This window comes from Gymnoscopelus microlampas (assembly GCF_963454915.1).
Source record: "Gymnoscopelus microlampas genome assembly, chromosome: 18".
Classification (NCBI taxonomy): Eukaryota; Metazoa; Chordata; class Actinopteri; order Myctophiformes; family Myctophidae; genus Gymnoscopelus; species Gymnoscopelus microlampas.
This window is the reverse complement of record NC_139955.1, coordinates 34971712-34984306: the sequence shown is the minus strand read 5'-3', so window position 1 is coordinate 34984306 and position 12595 is coordinate 34971712. Positions and strand designations below refer to the sequence as shown.

Genomic DNA, 12595 nt, shown 5'->3' with positions numbered 1-12595 from the left:
AACACCAGGAATACAACTAAGAAGGTGTGCCCGTGTGTGTGGAGAAGGGGGGGTGGGTGATGCTGATGGTTTTTGCTGGAATTAGCTCCCAGGATAAGGCTGTGTAATCCTCAGGCTTCCCACTTTCACCTGCCCCCCCCCCCCCCCCCCCCCGGTCCGGCTAGAGTTGTTCCGATACCACCACGTAATTTACAGTAATATTTGGAATGCTTCCGTTTGATGTTGCACGACTGTTTTATACTCTGACTGTACTATTTACATTATTATTTTACTAACTTAACCCATTGAGACCTGAAGCCGATTCTACATGTCTCCTAAATCTCAACAGTATTCTGAAAAAAGTATGTTTCTATATCAGTGGTGCTCAATCTTTTTCATGTCAAGGACCCCCAAAATAATATGTATTTCGCCGCCGCCCCACATCTCAAAATAATTTGTTCCAGGGACCCCCCAGTAGCAAAGATTTGAGTTAAAAATGTTTGCTTTAAAAATATATATATTCAAAGATTTGCACACATTTTCACAAATTTTTAAAAATAGCAGATCTACAAGCTCGTAGCGCGGCCGCGCTATGAGCTTGCATATCTGCTATTTTTGAATAGCCCAAAGTGTAAAATAATGCTTTTTAGCTCAAATCTAAAAATGACACAGTTCCAGGTCTTAATGGGTTAAAGCTGCACTTTAATAATTATTGATGGATTCTTTTGTTTATTCCTAGATCATGGTTCTCAAACCTTTTAATTTCAAGGGCCACCATAACTCAGAGTGTACAAATGGAACCATTACGTTAAAGAGCTGTAATGGAGCGATGTGGAACCCCCTCAAAGAACCGCGAGGGTCCCTGGACACCACTTTGAGAACCACTGTCCTAGATTTGTTTAAATTACACACTGGTATCGACCGTTGCACAAGCTGTGGGTATCGGAATCGGTATCGGGAAGAAAAGAATGGTATCGGTACATCTCTGGCCTGGGCCACCGCAAGACAGAGCATCCTCTCTCTGAGCGCTCCGAGGTGGAGGAGGTTGAGGAATGATGGTGCAGCACTTTATTCTTTCCGATCTAATGAAATTGATAACATAGCCCAGCACCCACACCCCCACCAGCACACACACACACACACACACACACACACACACACACACAAATAGACACCTTTTTGCAGAGGTAGCTGGGTTGCAGGCCAGACAATTACAGAAATTAATAGAGTGACTGCGGGGGAAAGCGCCGAGGACGACGTGTCCCCCGTGACACGTAGCCAAATGGCCAAGGCCCCCGTCCTGGGCTGACCACACTGCTGCAGAGTGGCCACTCCTCCGTCCAGCGCTCGCTCGGTTGCGTGGGCCGACTCCATCCTCATCATCATCATCGTGCCCACTCGGGCTAATGGCCAGATGTACAATTAGAGGACTTTTCAAAGGCAACCAATCGCGTGCCATCTGAAATCCAAACAACTGTCTTTTTCTCTGTGTGTATCTAGCCCCGAATCCAAACCTCCAAGCCTCGTGGGCATTACTGCAGCACTGCACTGCACTTCAACTGAACTTCACGGGTCTGAGAGAATCTGAAATGTACGTCAAACCTTCAAGCGGCTGCGCAACCCGCCCTCAGCTCGAATGTTTCCCCAAACATTACTCAATTCCAGTGGGCTTCATTTCCTCACCCCCTCCCTGGATTACCCCATCATCACACCAGCCTTCTCCGCAACCATTAATCAGACCCCTGCTGCCTCCACACCCCAAAACTGCCAGGCTAGTTTGTAAGAGCGCGCCATTCTCTGCGTCAAATCCAGAACTTTTTTTCTTTTTTCTTTTTTTATCACAGCATGGTGTGTGTGTGTGTGTGTGTGTGTGGAGGGGGGGGGGGGGGTGGCTGCGCTATAGATATGCCGGTGTGAGATGGAAGTTCCGACGCGTGCAGAGCCGAGCAGAACACAACATTTGAGTGGAGAGAAGTATGTCAGCGTGAGCGACAGACTCAAGTCCCTGAGGTCTTAGGGCAGGACTGGCAGACCCCCCATGCTCGTCTTCAATCTCTCTCTCTCTCTCTCTCTCTCTCACTCTACCCTGATCTACATCTCTCTTACCTCCCTCGTGTCACAGCCTCAACCTGCTTCCCTCCCTCTCTCTCTCTCTCTCTCTCTCTCTCTCTCTCTCCATCGCCCCCGCTGCTCAGCAACCGTTCGATCAGAACCCAGGCACAAAGCGGTTCTATTTATAGCCAGTGTGGTAGCTTTTTTTCGCTCTCTCTCTCTCTTTTTTTATCAGCCCTGTGTCTATTTGTGGCGCTCAGAAGTACAGAGGGCTTCCTAGCTGCTGACGTCAGACGATGCAGCGCTGCAGATAGATGGAGGAAGGAAGGAAGGCAGGAAGGAATAGGAAGAGAGAGAGAGAAATGCAGAAAAGGGGGGGAGAGACAAAGGGATGGGGAGGGATATGCATGAGGTATTTTGGGGGGGGGATGGGGTTGGGAGGGGGAGGGGAGGGGGGACATGTGCAGGAAGGGGGAAGTGAAAGGGTGTATTTTTGTCTCGGTCTGTGTGACGTGAAGAGCAGCCCCTGTGATGAGTTTTCTGAGTACATCTGTGTGAATGTGTCTCTTTACCATGTGTGCCCCCCCCCCCTCTGCCTTCCCTCTGTGATATAATAGTGAACTGCATGGGAAAAAACTGTGCGGTTGGTTAGGATAAGGAGCATCTCCCCAGAGGGTCCCGGATTAGTGGCGAGGTGCCAACCACATGACATCCTGGGTAAACACTGTCAGCAAACAAACATAGGAACACCCATTCGCCCACCTCCCGTGACTCACAATGCTGAGCAGCACGCACGCACACAGCATGCGTACTGCGTAAACGCTGCATGTTTGCTCCATGTGATCGCGTGTGCATGATCATGGACACATTAACATCTGTGTTAAATAGCTCTATATTCACACAGTAATAATTGCTAGAGTGTCCCATAGTAATACATTGATCTCTCCAGCTCTTTAGTAAACTGAGAATACAGTTTCAGGTTGGGATACCAATTTCATCCAATCAGAAATTGACAACTCGTACAGGATAAACAAGTGAAATTGGAAAGTGATGAAACAAAACAATGAGCAGACAAAATTCGAATTGGAACACTATAAAATTGAAACTGATAAATGGGTTCTCTCTCTTGATTGGATTAAGAGTTCTCTCTCTTGATCGGGGCCCCACCTGAAAATGTATTTTCTGTTTACCAAAGAGCTGGAGGGATAGGGAGATCCCCGTTACCGAACACACACTCTATAGCAGCTATCAGAAAATAGAGCTTTAACTTACAGCACCTTTAACGCTGCATTGGCCCGCAATATCTTTATTCACACACACACACACACACACACACACACACACACACACACACACACTGAACACTACAGAGTAAAAACTGACAATGAAACTGCTAACAGTAAATACAGGTGGAAGCGAGGGACAGGGGAGAAATAGTCACTGCCATTGATCGGCTATCGATTGTGGGGCTAAAATAATTACTTTGTGACAGTCCCGTCAACCCGGCTCCAGCCCAGGTTCAGGTTCCAGCAGAGTGAAGTGCAGCGCAGTCAGCGCCGGGGTTTCCTGGGGGAGCAGTTAAGACTGGAGAGACAGTCACTCAGCGAGCTCATTGAGTCTGGATGCTATCGGGCATCCCTCGTGACTGAGGCCAGCGGGCACCTACTTACACTGTGGGCCTTAGCGGAGGTTACGGCTGCCGAGGGAGAGACTAGTTTCCATCACCGTGGGTTGAACAAGGCCAGGGCAGGGCAGACGGACAGATAAAGAAAATGACAGATGCAGGGCAACACTTTCTGTTCCCTGCTCTCCGTTCATGGCTGGAGAGGAGAGGAGAGGAGAGGGGAGGTAATCTGCTAATATTGAGCAGGGGAGATAGATAAGCATGCCACCCTGTGCCTTGTGTCAGACATAGCAGCGCACTCACAGTTTCCAGGAACACACACACACCAGTCACAACACCGTATAAGGCCTAGGAATGGTGTGGCTGGACGTCACTGCGGGAATCACCGTTTCAGCTTACCAGTTGATATAGCTATAGCTATAAATGACGCCTGATACTTGTCGCTGTGTGACAGGGGTGATGATGCGCTACAAGAAAAGTTAAAGTTGAGCTGTTTTTTCAGCGCTCCAATGATGCTGGTTGAAGTGTCAGTCAATTTTGTTTTCGTTTCAGAATTTTTGTTTAATCATTCAACACTTAACCCTACCCTTTCCGTTTACGCAGTGTGGCTTGAGCAACACTTCAACAGCGACTCAGCAGTAATGTAGCTAGCCAGTAACCACGCTTGGACGTTTCGGAACTTTTGACGGCGATAGTGTGAACGCAGTATGAGTTGTGTGCCAGTATTGAATGCCAAAATAGCCAATCTACAAGCACACACTGTAAATCTGCTATTTTCAGCACACAACACTTGTGTGCACCCAAGTATAAATCAGGCATTTACAATGGCCTCTCCACTTGTGTGCATTGCAGGCAGGGGTGTTTTAAGGTACAATGTTGGCTGTCCAAATGTGCCGTGCCTATGCGGTAAATAAATAATGTTTATGAAGCAAGCTGTGCTGTTGGCATGAGCTGAACTCAACGGCAGATGTTTGTGTACGTACGCGTTATGACCTTTTGATCTTCAGATCATTGATGACAATGGTGAACAGCATCTGTGCCAATATTATTCCATAAACACAGACAGGGATGTGTGCAACCCAACTATGAGCAGACTTACGACAACATCAACAGATCCCATAGCCCGTGACGGAAATGCTAATGAACCCCTTATATTTGGGAAAGGTCACACCCGTCAGTTCTTGCACATGCCAAGAGTCAATGGCCGTGTGCAATTTTGAAGTCGAATGACCAACCAAATAATTAGACCAATTCATGAGTGAGAACCGCCATGTAAATGTGTAAATGTCCCCGTCCGCCGACTGGTTGTGATGTCACCCTGACAACCAATCAACATCCAATAAAACCATAGCATGGCCGTCCGTCCGGGCTATGGTAACACATGGCCTGTGGCAAAAATGTTAACAGCTTCAATTTGTCAAAAGATCTGCTTAGTTAGGCTCAATGCCCATGTGCATTTTCAGATCAATTGGTCAACCCACTAAGGAGATAAATGCATTAGAATGGACTAGGATGGACAGAGTATTAATTGTGAGACCGATTTCACAATAATGTTAATAAACAGCTTTGGGAAAAGTGCAGAAAGCTGCGTCAGTCCCTGCATACCAATGATCAATGCCTATGTGTCATTTTAATGTCAGATCGATTGGTCAACCCACTGAGGAGAAACATTTATGAGGACATTCAGAAAGGACAGAATGACTGTTTTTATTTCCTTTTATAGCAGGATTACGTTATGAACAGAACATTATTAAGCCTTTGAGAAGACTTTATTTACTCTTTTCAAAACTGACTGACGGACAGTGTCAAACGATAACTGGAAACTGTGGCTTTAACACCTGCTAAAAGTGCATAATTTTGATAATTATGCACTGTGCACACAGTTTCACACTTGCCAAGGCCAGCGACATTATGCACCCACATGATGCGCCACCCCAACACTAAAGTCACACATACCCAAAGCCATGTTGTGCGGATGCACACAACATGCCAACCACTACTTAGTTCACAAAGTCTTCTCTCATTCTCTTAAGACTCATACAAATATAATCTTATCTGATTCCCCGGTGGGACGTGTCCTTACCTGTACCAGGAAGATGATAAGGAAGTAGAAATTGGCGATCCTCCTAAACTGTTCAAATAGGTTCTTTGGCAGAAAGTTCCACACGGTGTACTGGGGAGAGAGGGGGTGGAGGGAGACAGAGACAGGGGCATGAAAGATGGAATTAGCAAACACAAAAAATAAAAATAAAAGGACCACAGAAAATTTTGTAATTGAAAGGATCCAGTGTTCATTTTCCATTCTGAGGTCTTCTTCCAACCTGCAGTTCAAGGTAGGAGGAGGACAGTCCCCAACCCCTGCATGCATGTATTATTCTCCTTGATCTGAGGAGGGGTGGTGGTGAGAGTCAGTTGATGGGAGAGAGGGTGGGGGTCTGAGAGAGAGGGTGTTGGGTGCCCCTGGGAGCCCACAGGTATGCCACTGTTTGGAGACTCATCTTCAATGCCACCTGTCCTGAATAGCAAGCCGATTACCCATCAATTTGGTGGCAGATCTGTTTATATTTGATTTTTTTCCCCCATTCGTTTTCCTTAGCTTTTAAGTGGCCCATGACTGCTTGATACTCACAGGGGCCATAGTGACACGTTTATCTGCCAAAAGGCCCAGGAGGCAGCCGAACAATGGCCTTGAGTGGTAACTTACACCACCAAACAACAACAACGCACAGGGTGTTGTAAAACACACTCTCTCACACAAAATAAGGTGATAAGGAAGGTGGAAGATGGCTGCATGGGAGGAGAAGAGTGGAAATGCAGTGGCAGCAGAACACCACCACCACCCATCTCATCATTTTGCCGTTGAAGCTAAAAAAGACAGAGTAATGTGAAAAGATGAAGTGTGTGCGCGCGTGTCTGCGCGTGTGCGTGTGTGTGTGTGTGTGTGTGTGTGTGCGTGTGTGTGCGTGTGTGTGTGTGTGTGTGTGTGTGTGTGTGTGTGTGTGTGACGGTGCAGTGAAGACAGGAAGAGGGGAGGAAAGGAGAGGTTGGCGGAGAGCGGCAAGATGATGGAAAGCAGAGGCACAGAGCAGCGTAAACACTAGTGGCCGGGGTAATTAAAGACTGTTTACACTGACACGCCGAAGGGGTGGCTAATTGATTGGCCCCCCCTTTCCTTGCCCCGGACCCCCCTCTGCACCATCATAAATCCCATAAAACCCCACCAGTCCCCCCTTACCCCCACTAATGACCGCCGCCCATCAGATCCATAACCCAAGCCCGAAGCCCTTATTGCTGACAAGGGGGGGTGAGGGGCAGAGGAGGCCTTGATATACTTTGTTGCATGCAGTGTTGCGCACCGAAAATAGGTGTGCAACTGAGTGTAAATACAGCCTTAGGATGAAGGAAGGTGGGAGGAAGGTGGGAGGCATCATCAGAGCCAGGGAAGGGATGAAAGATTCTAAAATTGCCCCCCCCCCCCCCCCCCGATCATGATTTAGTAGCAGCTACGTATGTGTTTCTCCGCCACAGAACGATGCCCTTTCATGTGGACAGAGAGTGGGAGGAGAAATAAGGAGAGGAGAGGATGAGGAGAGTCAAAAACAATAGCATTCCATTTGAATTAACCCATTAAGAACTGGAACTGTGTCATTTTTAGATTTGAGCTAAAAAGCTAAAAAATCGTGAAAATGTGTGCAAATCTTTGAATATGAATACTTTTAAAGCGTAATTTTTAACTCAAATCTTTGCTTCTGGGGGTCCCTGGTACAAAATATTTTGATGGGGGTCGGCGGCCAAATACATATAATTTTGGGGGTCCTTGACATGAAAAAGATTGAGCACCACTGATATAGAAACATACGTTTTTAAGAATACTGAAATATAGGAGACGTGTAGAATCGGCTTCAGGTCTCAATGGGTTAACAAAACTACAGTAAGATGAGGTGGTGAGAACCCGAAACACGGATGGACTTGATCCATTAAGACCGAGAACGCATCTGTGTCATTTTAAGATTTCTTTGGTGATTCAAAAATAGCAGATATACAAAGCTCATAGTGCGGCACTCTCGGTGCCCTGCTATGGGTTGTTGATCTGCTATTTATTTACTTTTATCGTGGAGAATTTGTGCAAATCTTTGAATATATATATATACAGTATATGTTTTAAAGCGATCATTTTTAACTCCGATCTGTGCTCCTGGGGGTCACTGGAACAACTGAAAATAATTTAGATATGCATTTGGCCGCGGACCCCCATCTCAAAATGTTTTGTTCCAGGGACACCCCAGAAGCAAAGATTTGAGTTACAAATGTTCGCTTTAAACATATAAAGTTTTTTAAAAATGGCAAAAAAAAATGCCGCACTATGAGCTTGTAGATCTGCAATTTTTGAATAGCCAAAGAAATCTTAAAATGACACAGATGCGTTCCCGGATTAAATGGGTTAAAATTAAGCTTGGAGGCAAATTCATTGGTGTGCTTGTGAGCATCTTACCTTGGAGGACACTATCCTGTTATCACAGAACTTGGGTTGAATGATAGCTTCTGTGTTCCGGTGGCCAACGTAGATAGTTCTGCTGGTTACATCAGTAGGACCTCCACCACCAAGCTGGAGGAGGGACAGACGGGGAGACAGAGACGGGGAGTGGAGAGAGGAGAGAGAGAGGGAGAGCAATAAGAGGGGTAAATTAGATCTAGACACTTTTCAACATATGAGCAGAGGTTAAAAATGGGGGCCCATCTCAGCTGGGAAGAGAACCAATCTCATGAACCAGCAGAAAATAATGGAGCGCGGGCTATAAATGTGCATCATATGCAAAAACATAAAACCCAGGCATAACTTTAAGCTAAACGACCATTTGCCTGCGCCTCCCCATCTGTGGTGTTTGGGGGAATCAACGAAAACAATGAAGCTTCTTTGCATCGTTATTTCAGGTGCGGCAAAAATATTTTGTTTTATTATATATCATAAAAGATGTATAATATAAATGTATATTTTTGCATGTTATGCTTTATTTCAGATGGACTCAGTAAACAGCAACAACAAGCAGTAAAGCGCCTCAGGTCTGATCTGAACCGGGGTCAGCTGTGAATTTTTTATACAATATGAAACTCAATGAACCACCCAGGTGTAGCAAAGTCACTCTGATCACAACGGTTATTGTCCACCCAGGACAAGGTTTAATTGTCATTTTTAAAAGTTCTTGTTCTTGTGTTTTTTCCAGAGCTGTTCTAGAATGTGGCTGAATTGAGTCTCTTATTCTTTATTACATATCAAAGACCTTGAATACACATATTGAGCCAGATCCACTACTGGCTATGTCTGGATCAGTGGCATTTAATCCCGCTAGTAATTCATTTGAGGGTCAAGCCATCTCCTTGTGCACACTGCTGGCCTAACGTTTAATCTTACAACAATGGAAATCAGAATCTAGCCCTCTGCTCCAGCAGTGGCTTAGAGACTTGGGCAATGTGCTACACATGGAGAGAATTCCTTATGCAATCAACAAAAAAAGATCACGTCTTCCTGAAAATATGGCAGCCTCTGTTGGAGCCCGTGCTCCTGCTTATATATATATATGCATAATATATTGGACCAACAAGTGTATCACATATGCTGTCATCTCCTCTGATACTATTTTGTCTGGTGTTTTGTTTTGTTTTTGTTTTTAGTTTTCCCCCTTTTTGTTTTTGGTCTTTTCTTTTTCTCCTTTTTTCCCTCTTCATATTACCTTTTTATTTACTATCAAATGTACTTTTTGGGAGGGGGTTGGGTGGGGGGGTTTGTGCTTGTCTTGTGTGTTTGTTTTTTGCAGAAAACTAGAAGGGTTTCTTTTTGTATCACTGTCTATCTTATTCTGTAAACTGTGACAATTCTTCAATAATAAATATGTTAAAATAAAATAGAATGTGGTTGAATTGTGTTTCACATAAGAGACAAGCATGACATGGGTCAGTGGGCCAGTCACCAGTATGAAGTTGCCCACTGTATAACGAGTTCCATTTCTTGCCAAGGTGGACAATCAGTGAGGATTAGCTAGAGTAATAAAAAGGACACTGCCTGGGCAGATTACACCACGCTCAGATTTATGAGCCCAGTTATCACATCTTGACACAGGCGGCAGGATGGTAAGCCAGTCTAGCCACACACAGAGTTTGTCACACTGCTCTGTATCTGAAACAACCAGGACCTCTAATACAGGGATAGCAGCTGAGATACCGGGCCTTATCTTGCACGCTGCCTTACCCTAAGGCCAAACCGCACCAATGCAACTAGTCGCAACAAAACAGTTTTAAGGCCAGTTGGGGATAATGGTTGGTTGCAAGTAGTTGCATTGGTGTGTACTGGCCTTTAGGCATATTTGACTATTTTGAAAAACATTTTTATATAGTTCAAAATAGCCGATCTACATCGACATGTTGTAAATCGACCATTTTAAAATGTTTTTCAAAATAGTAAAAAATGCCAAAAAAGTTTAGGCCTAAGGGGTAAGGCAAGATAGGGCCCACCATCTCTTTCCGCCTCAGCAGTGGGTGGCCCGTGGGCCGTGAATTCCACCTGAATTCCACCAAAACCCTATATAGGCTGATGACTCAAAAAGCAACGAAGCCTGTAAGTGAAATGAAGGAACCCAGATATCGTCTCTTGTCGGGTGGACACCTCATATGTCCAAAACAAATTCGAAAACAGCAAAAGTAGCAGATCTACAAGCTCAAAACACATTGCTTGTGGATCTGCAACTTTTGATGCTTTTGTGTGATGCTGTCGTATGATCAAGTAGGGCGTTAATTTGCGGGGGGGGGGAAAAAAGTTAGAATATGGAGATAGGAGGTTTCTGCCCGACAGCAACGATATGCTGATGGGTTGAGTTTCAATCTACGACGCCCTTCCTGACTCCTCTTGCGCATTAACCCCAGAGCTGGATCTCGTACGCAGGGCCGGTTTCATGCAAGCAGCATAGGAGCCAAATTAAAAACCATCAGGCTCCATGGATGACTGGTCCTGGACCAGCGCCCGGTTGGAAGGGCGGGGGGGGGGGGGGGGGGTGAACAAAGGCCACCTGGACACTGAGACACGTCCGCCGTCTGTCTGTCTTCTGAAGACGGGTTAGATCAAAGGACAGCCTCAGACACTCGGGAGGCTAATTAACCCATGGGAGGAAAAACACAACCTACATAACTCAGATTTGCGCAATCATTTGATGTTCATTAATGGTTGAATAAAATGGAAGGCAAAAAAAATAAAATGAGTCTTCAGCAAAAATCCAGACCGTTTTCCGTCCCCCAGTCCAGAGTGAGGAAGCCAACAGAACACACAGCATGGGTGGCAGAATATTGTGTCATGTGTGAGCGGCCGTGTTCACACCTCAGTGTGGCTGTGAAATCCGCCATCCGCTGCCCACTCAACACATGCGTTCACTTCGCTAGGGCTGCAACTACTGATGATCTTCTTGGCAGTTATTCTATCGATCACTAGTTGTTTTTTTTGCACATTTATGTATATTTCAACGGGAACATTTCCTAATTTAGCTTTTTATAATTGACTAACTTGATGAGTCTGATTAACCTACAAAAGTTGCTCACAACACAGGAGCTTTTCGGTAGTTTAGAAAATCGATACTTTTATTGAAATCAGTAGTTATTTGTTTGTTTTTTTAATAATTGATTAAATTGATTAGTTTGAGTAACTGTTTGCACCCCTAATGCAGACAGTTGCCAGGAGATAAGTAGAAGGAGGAAGAAACAAGAAAGCGAGAGGACGAGAGAGCAAAGGGAAGAGAGAGAGCAAGATGAAGTGCGGAACGGAATCCAAGGACACCGGTCAAATAATCCTGGTTGTCTATGATTAAAACAATAGCCAGGCCCCAGCAGAGGCCATGGGCCAAGAACGCTCCCTGGGAACTAAACTCGCTCATCTGAAAAAAACTCGGATTCGCAATGAATCAGACGCAGCAGCACTTTGACAGCGTGTCAGATACTAATTTAATAGTGGGACGCACAATTTCTTTTAACAGTGCAGACAAGACACAACACATCCCTAATACCTGAAATAACATTAAGGTAGAAGTGCAGCGACAGGATAAAAAATAAGGCTCCCGTCTGGCAGAGGCATCGTGGTTAATGCAAATTTCACACTGCAAACGAGGACCAATTTACAAAACAAATTAGCCCGGGTGCAGGACACAAAAAGCTTTGGCATGGCCCTTTGAGTGAGAAGTCAGGGAGTCACAGATAGTAGTTGGAACACTTAGGACTTGTGCTGTGCCAATGTTTCATCTACAGCCTGTCTCTGGACTCATTAACCACAAGAAAAGCAGCCTCAAGGTTACAGCCGTGCTATAGGCAAACAAAAGTAGCTTTCATACTGTAGGCTTAAGTACCTGTTACTCAACTACGCTACCACAAACTGCCTGGCCCCTGCAGCCTTTTGTTTTATTTTTATAATCACTTTAGTGCAAGTAAATCACACATCGCATTGCGACGCATTGTGAGCCTGCAGCTAGGCTATAGACAGGCTATTTTTGTCAAAGAGGCTTTTGAGTGTACAGGGGGAAAAAGGAGGGGACCAAGAATAGACTCCTGGGGGACACTGGTCAACGAAGTATTGGGTTTAAGTGGTTAAAATAGTAAATGTTCCAGGGTGGTAAAAGATAAGAACAGAACTGCTGGAATGATTCAGACCACGGGGTCCCGATGATTTTTTTAACAGATACAATATGTGAGACCACAGTGATCAAAGGCCCAGCGATAAGAAATCATGCTAATAATGGCAGTAAAAAGCAAAGCTGATTGCATTATTTCTTCCTCGTTGAGGTCAAATGCTGCAGTTCAAAGCCAATGGTGATGGACGATGGAGGAAAAGTAGTTCACAATGAAATGGCAGCATGGCGATGCTAAACAGTACATTTGTGCAGGATTGACAACGTATTAGCTACAATGGAG

General features: G+C 45.2%; 1 protein-coding gene across 4 annotated transcripts in view; it reads right to left on the bottom strand.

Moving 5' to 3' along the window:
• The window catches only part of atp11c (ATPase phospholipid transporting 11C (ATP11C blood group)), a 67532-nt gene that overhangs the window by 37136 nt on the left and 17801 nt on the right, over positions 1-12595 (bottom strand). For all 4 annotated transcript variants that reach the window (XM_084041506.1, XM_084041507.1, XM_084041508.1 and 1 more), the window contains exons 2-3: positions 8148-8261; positions 5739-5828 (exon numbers count right to left, since the gene is read on the bottom strand). In XM_084041506.1, the coding sequence (XP_083897632.1) occupies positions 5739-5828; positions 8148-8261 (204 nt within the window). The remainder of the gene's footprint in view (positions 1-5738; positions 5829-8147; positions 8262-12595) is intronic.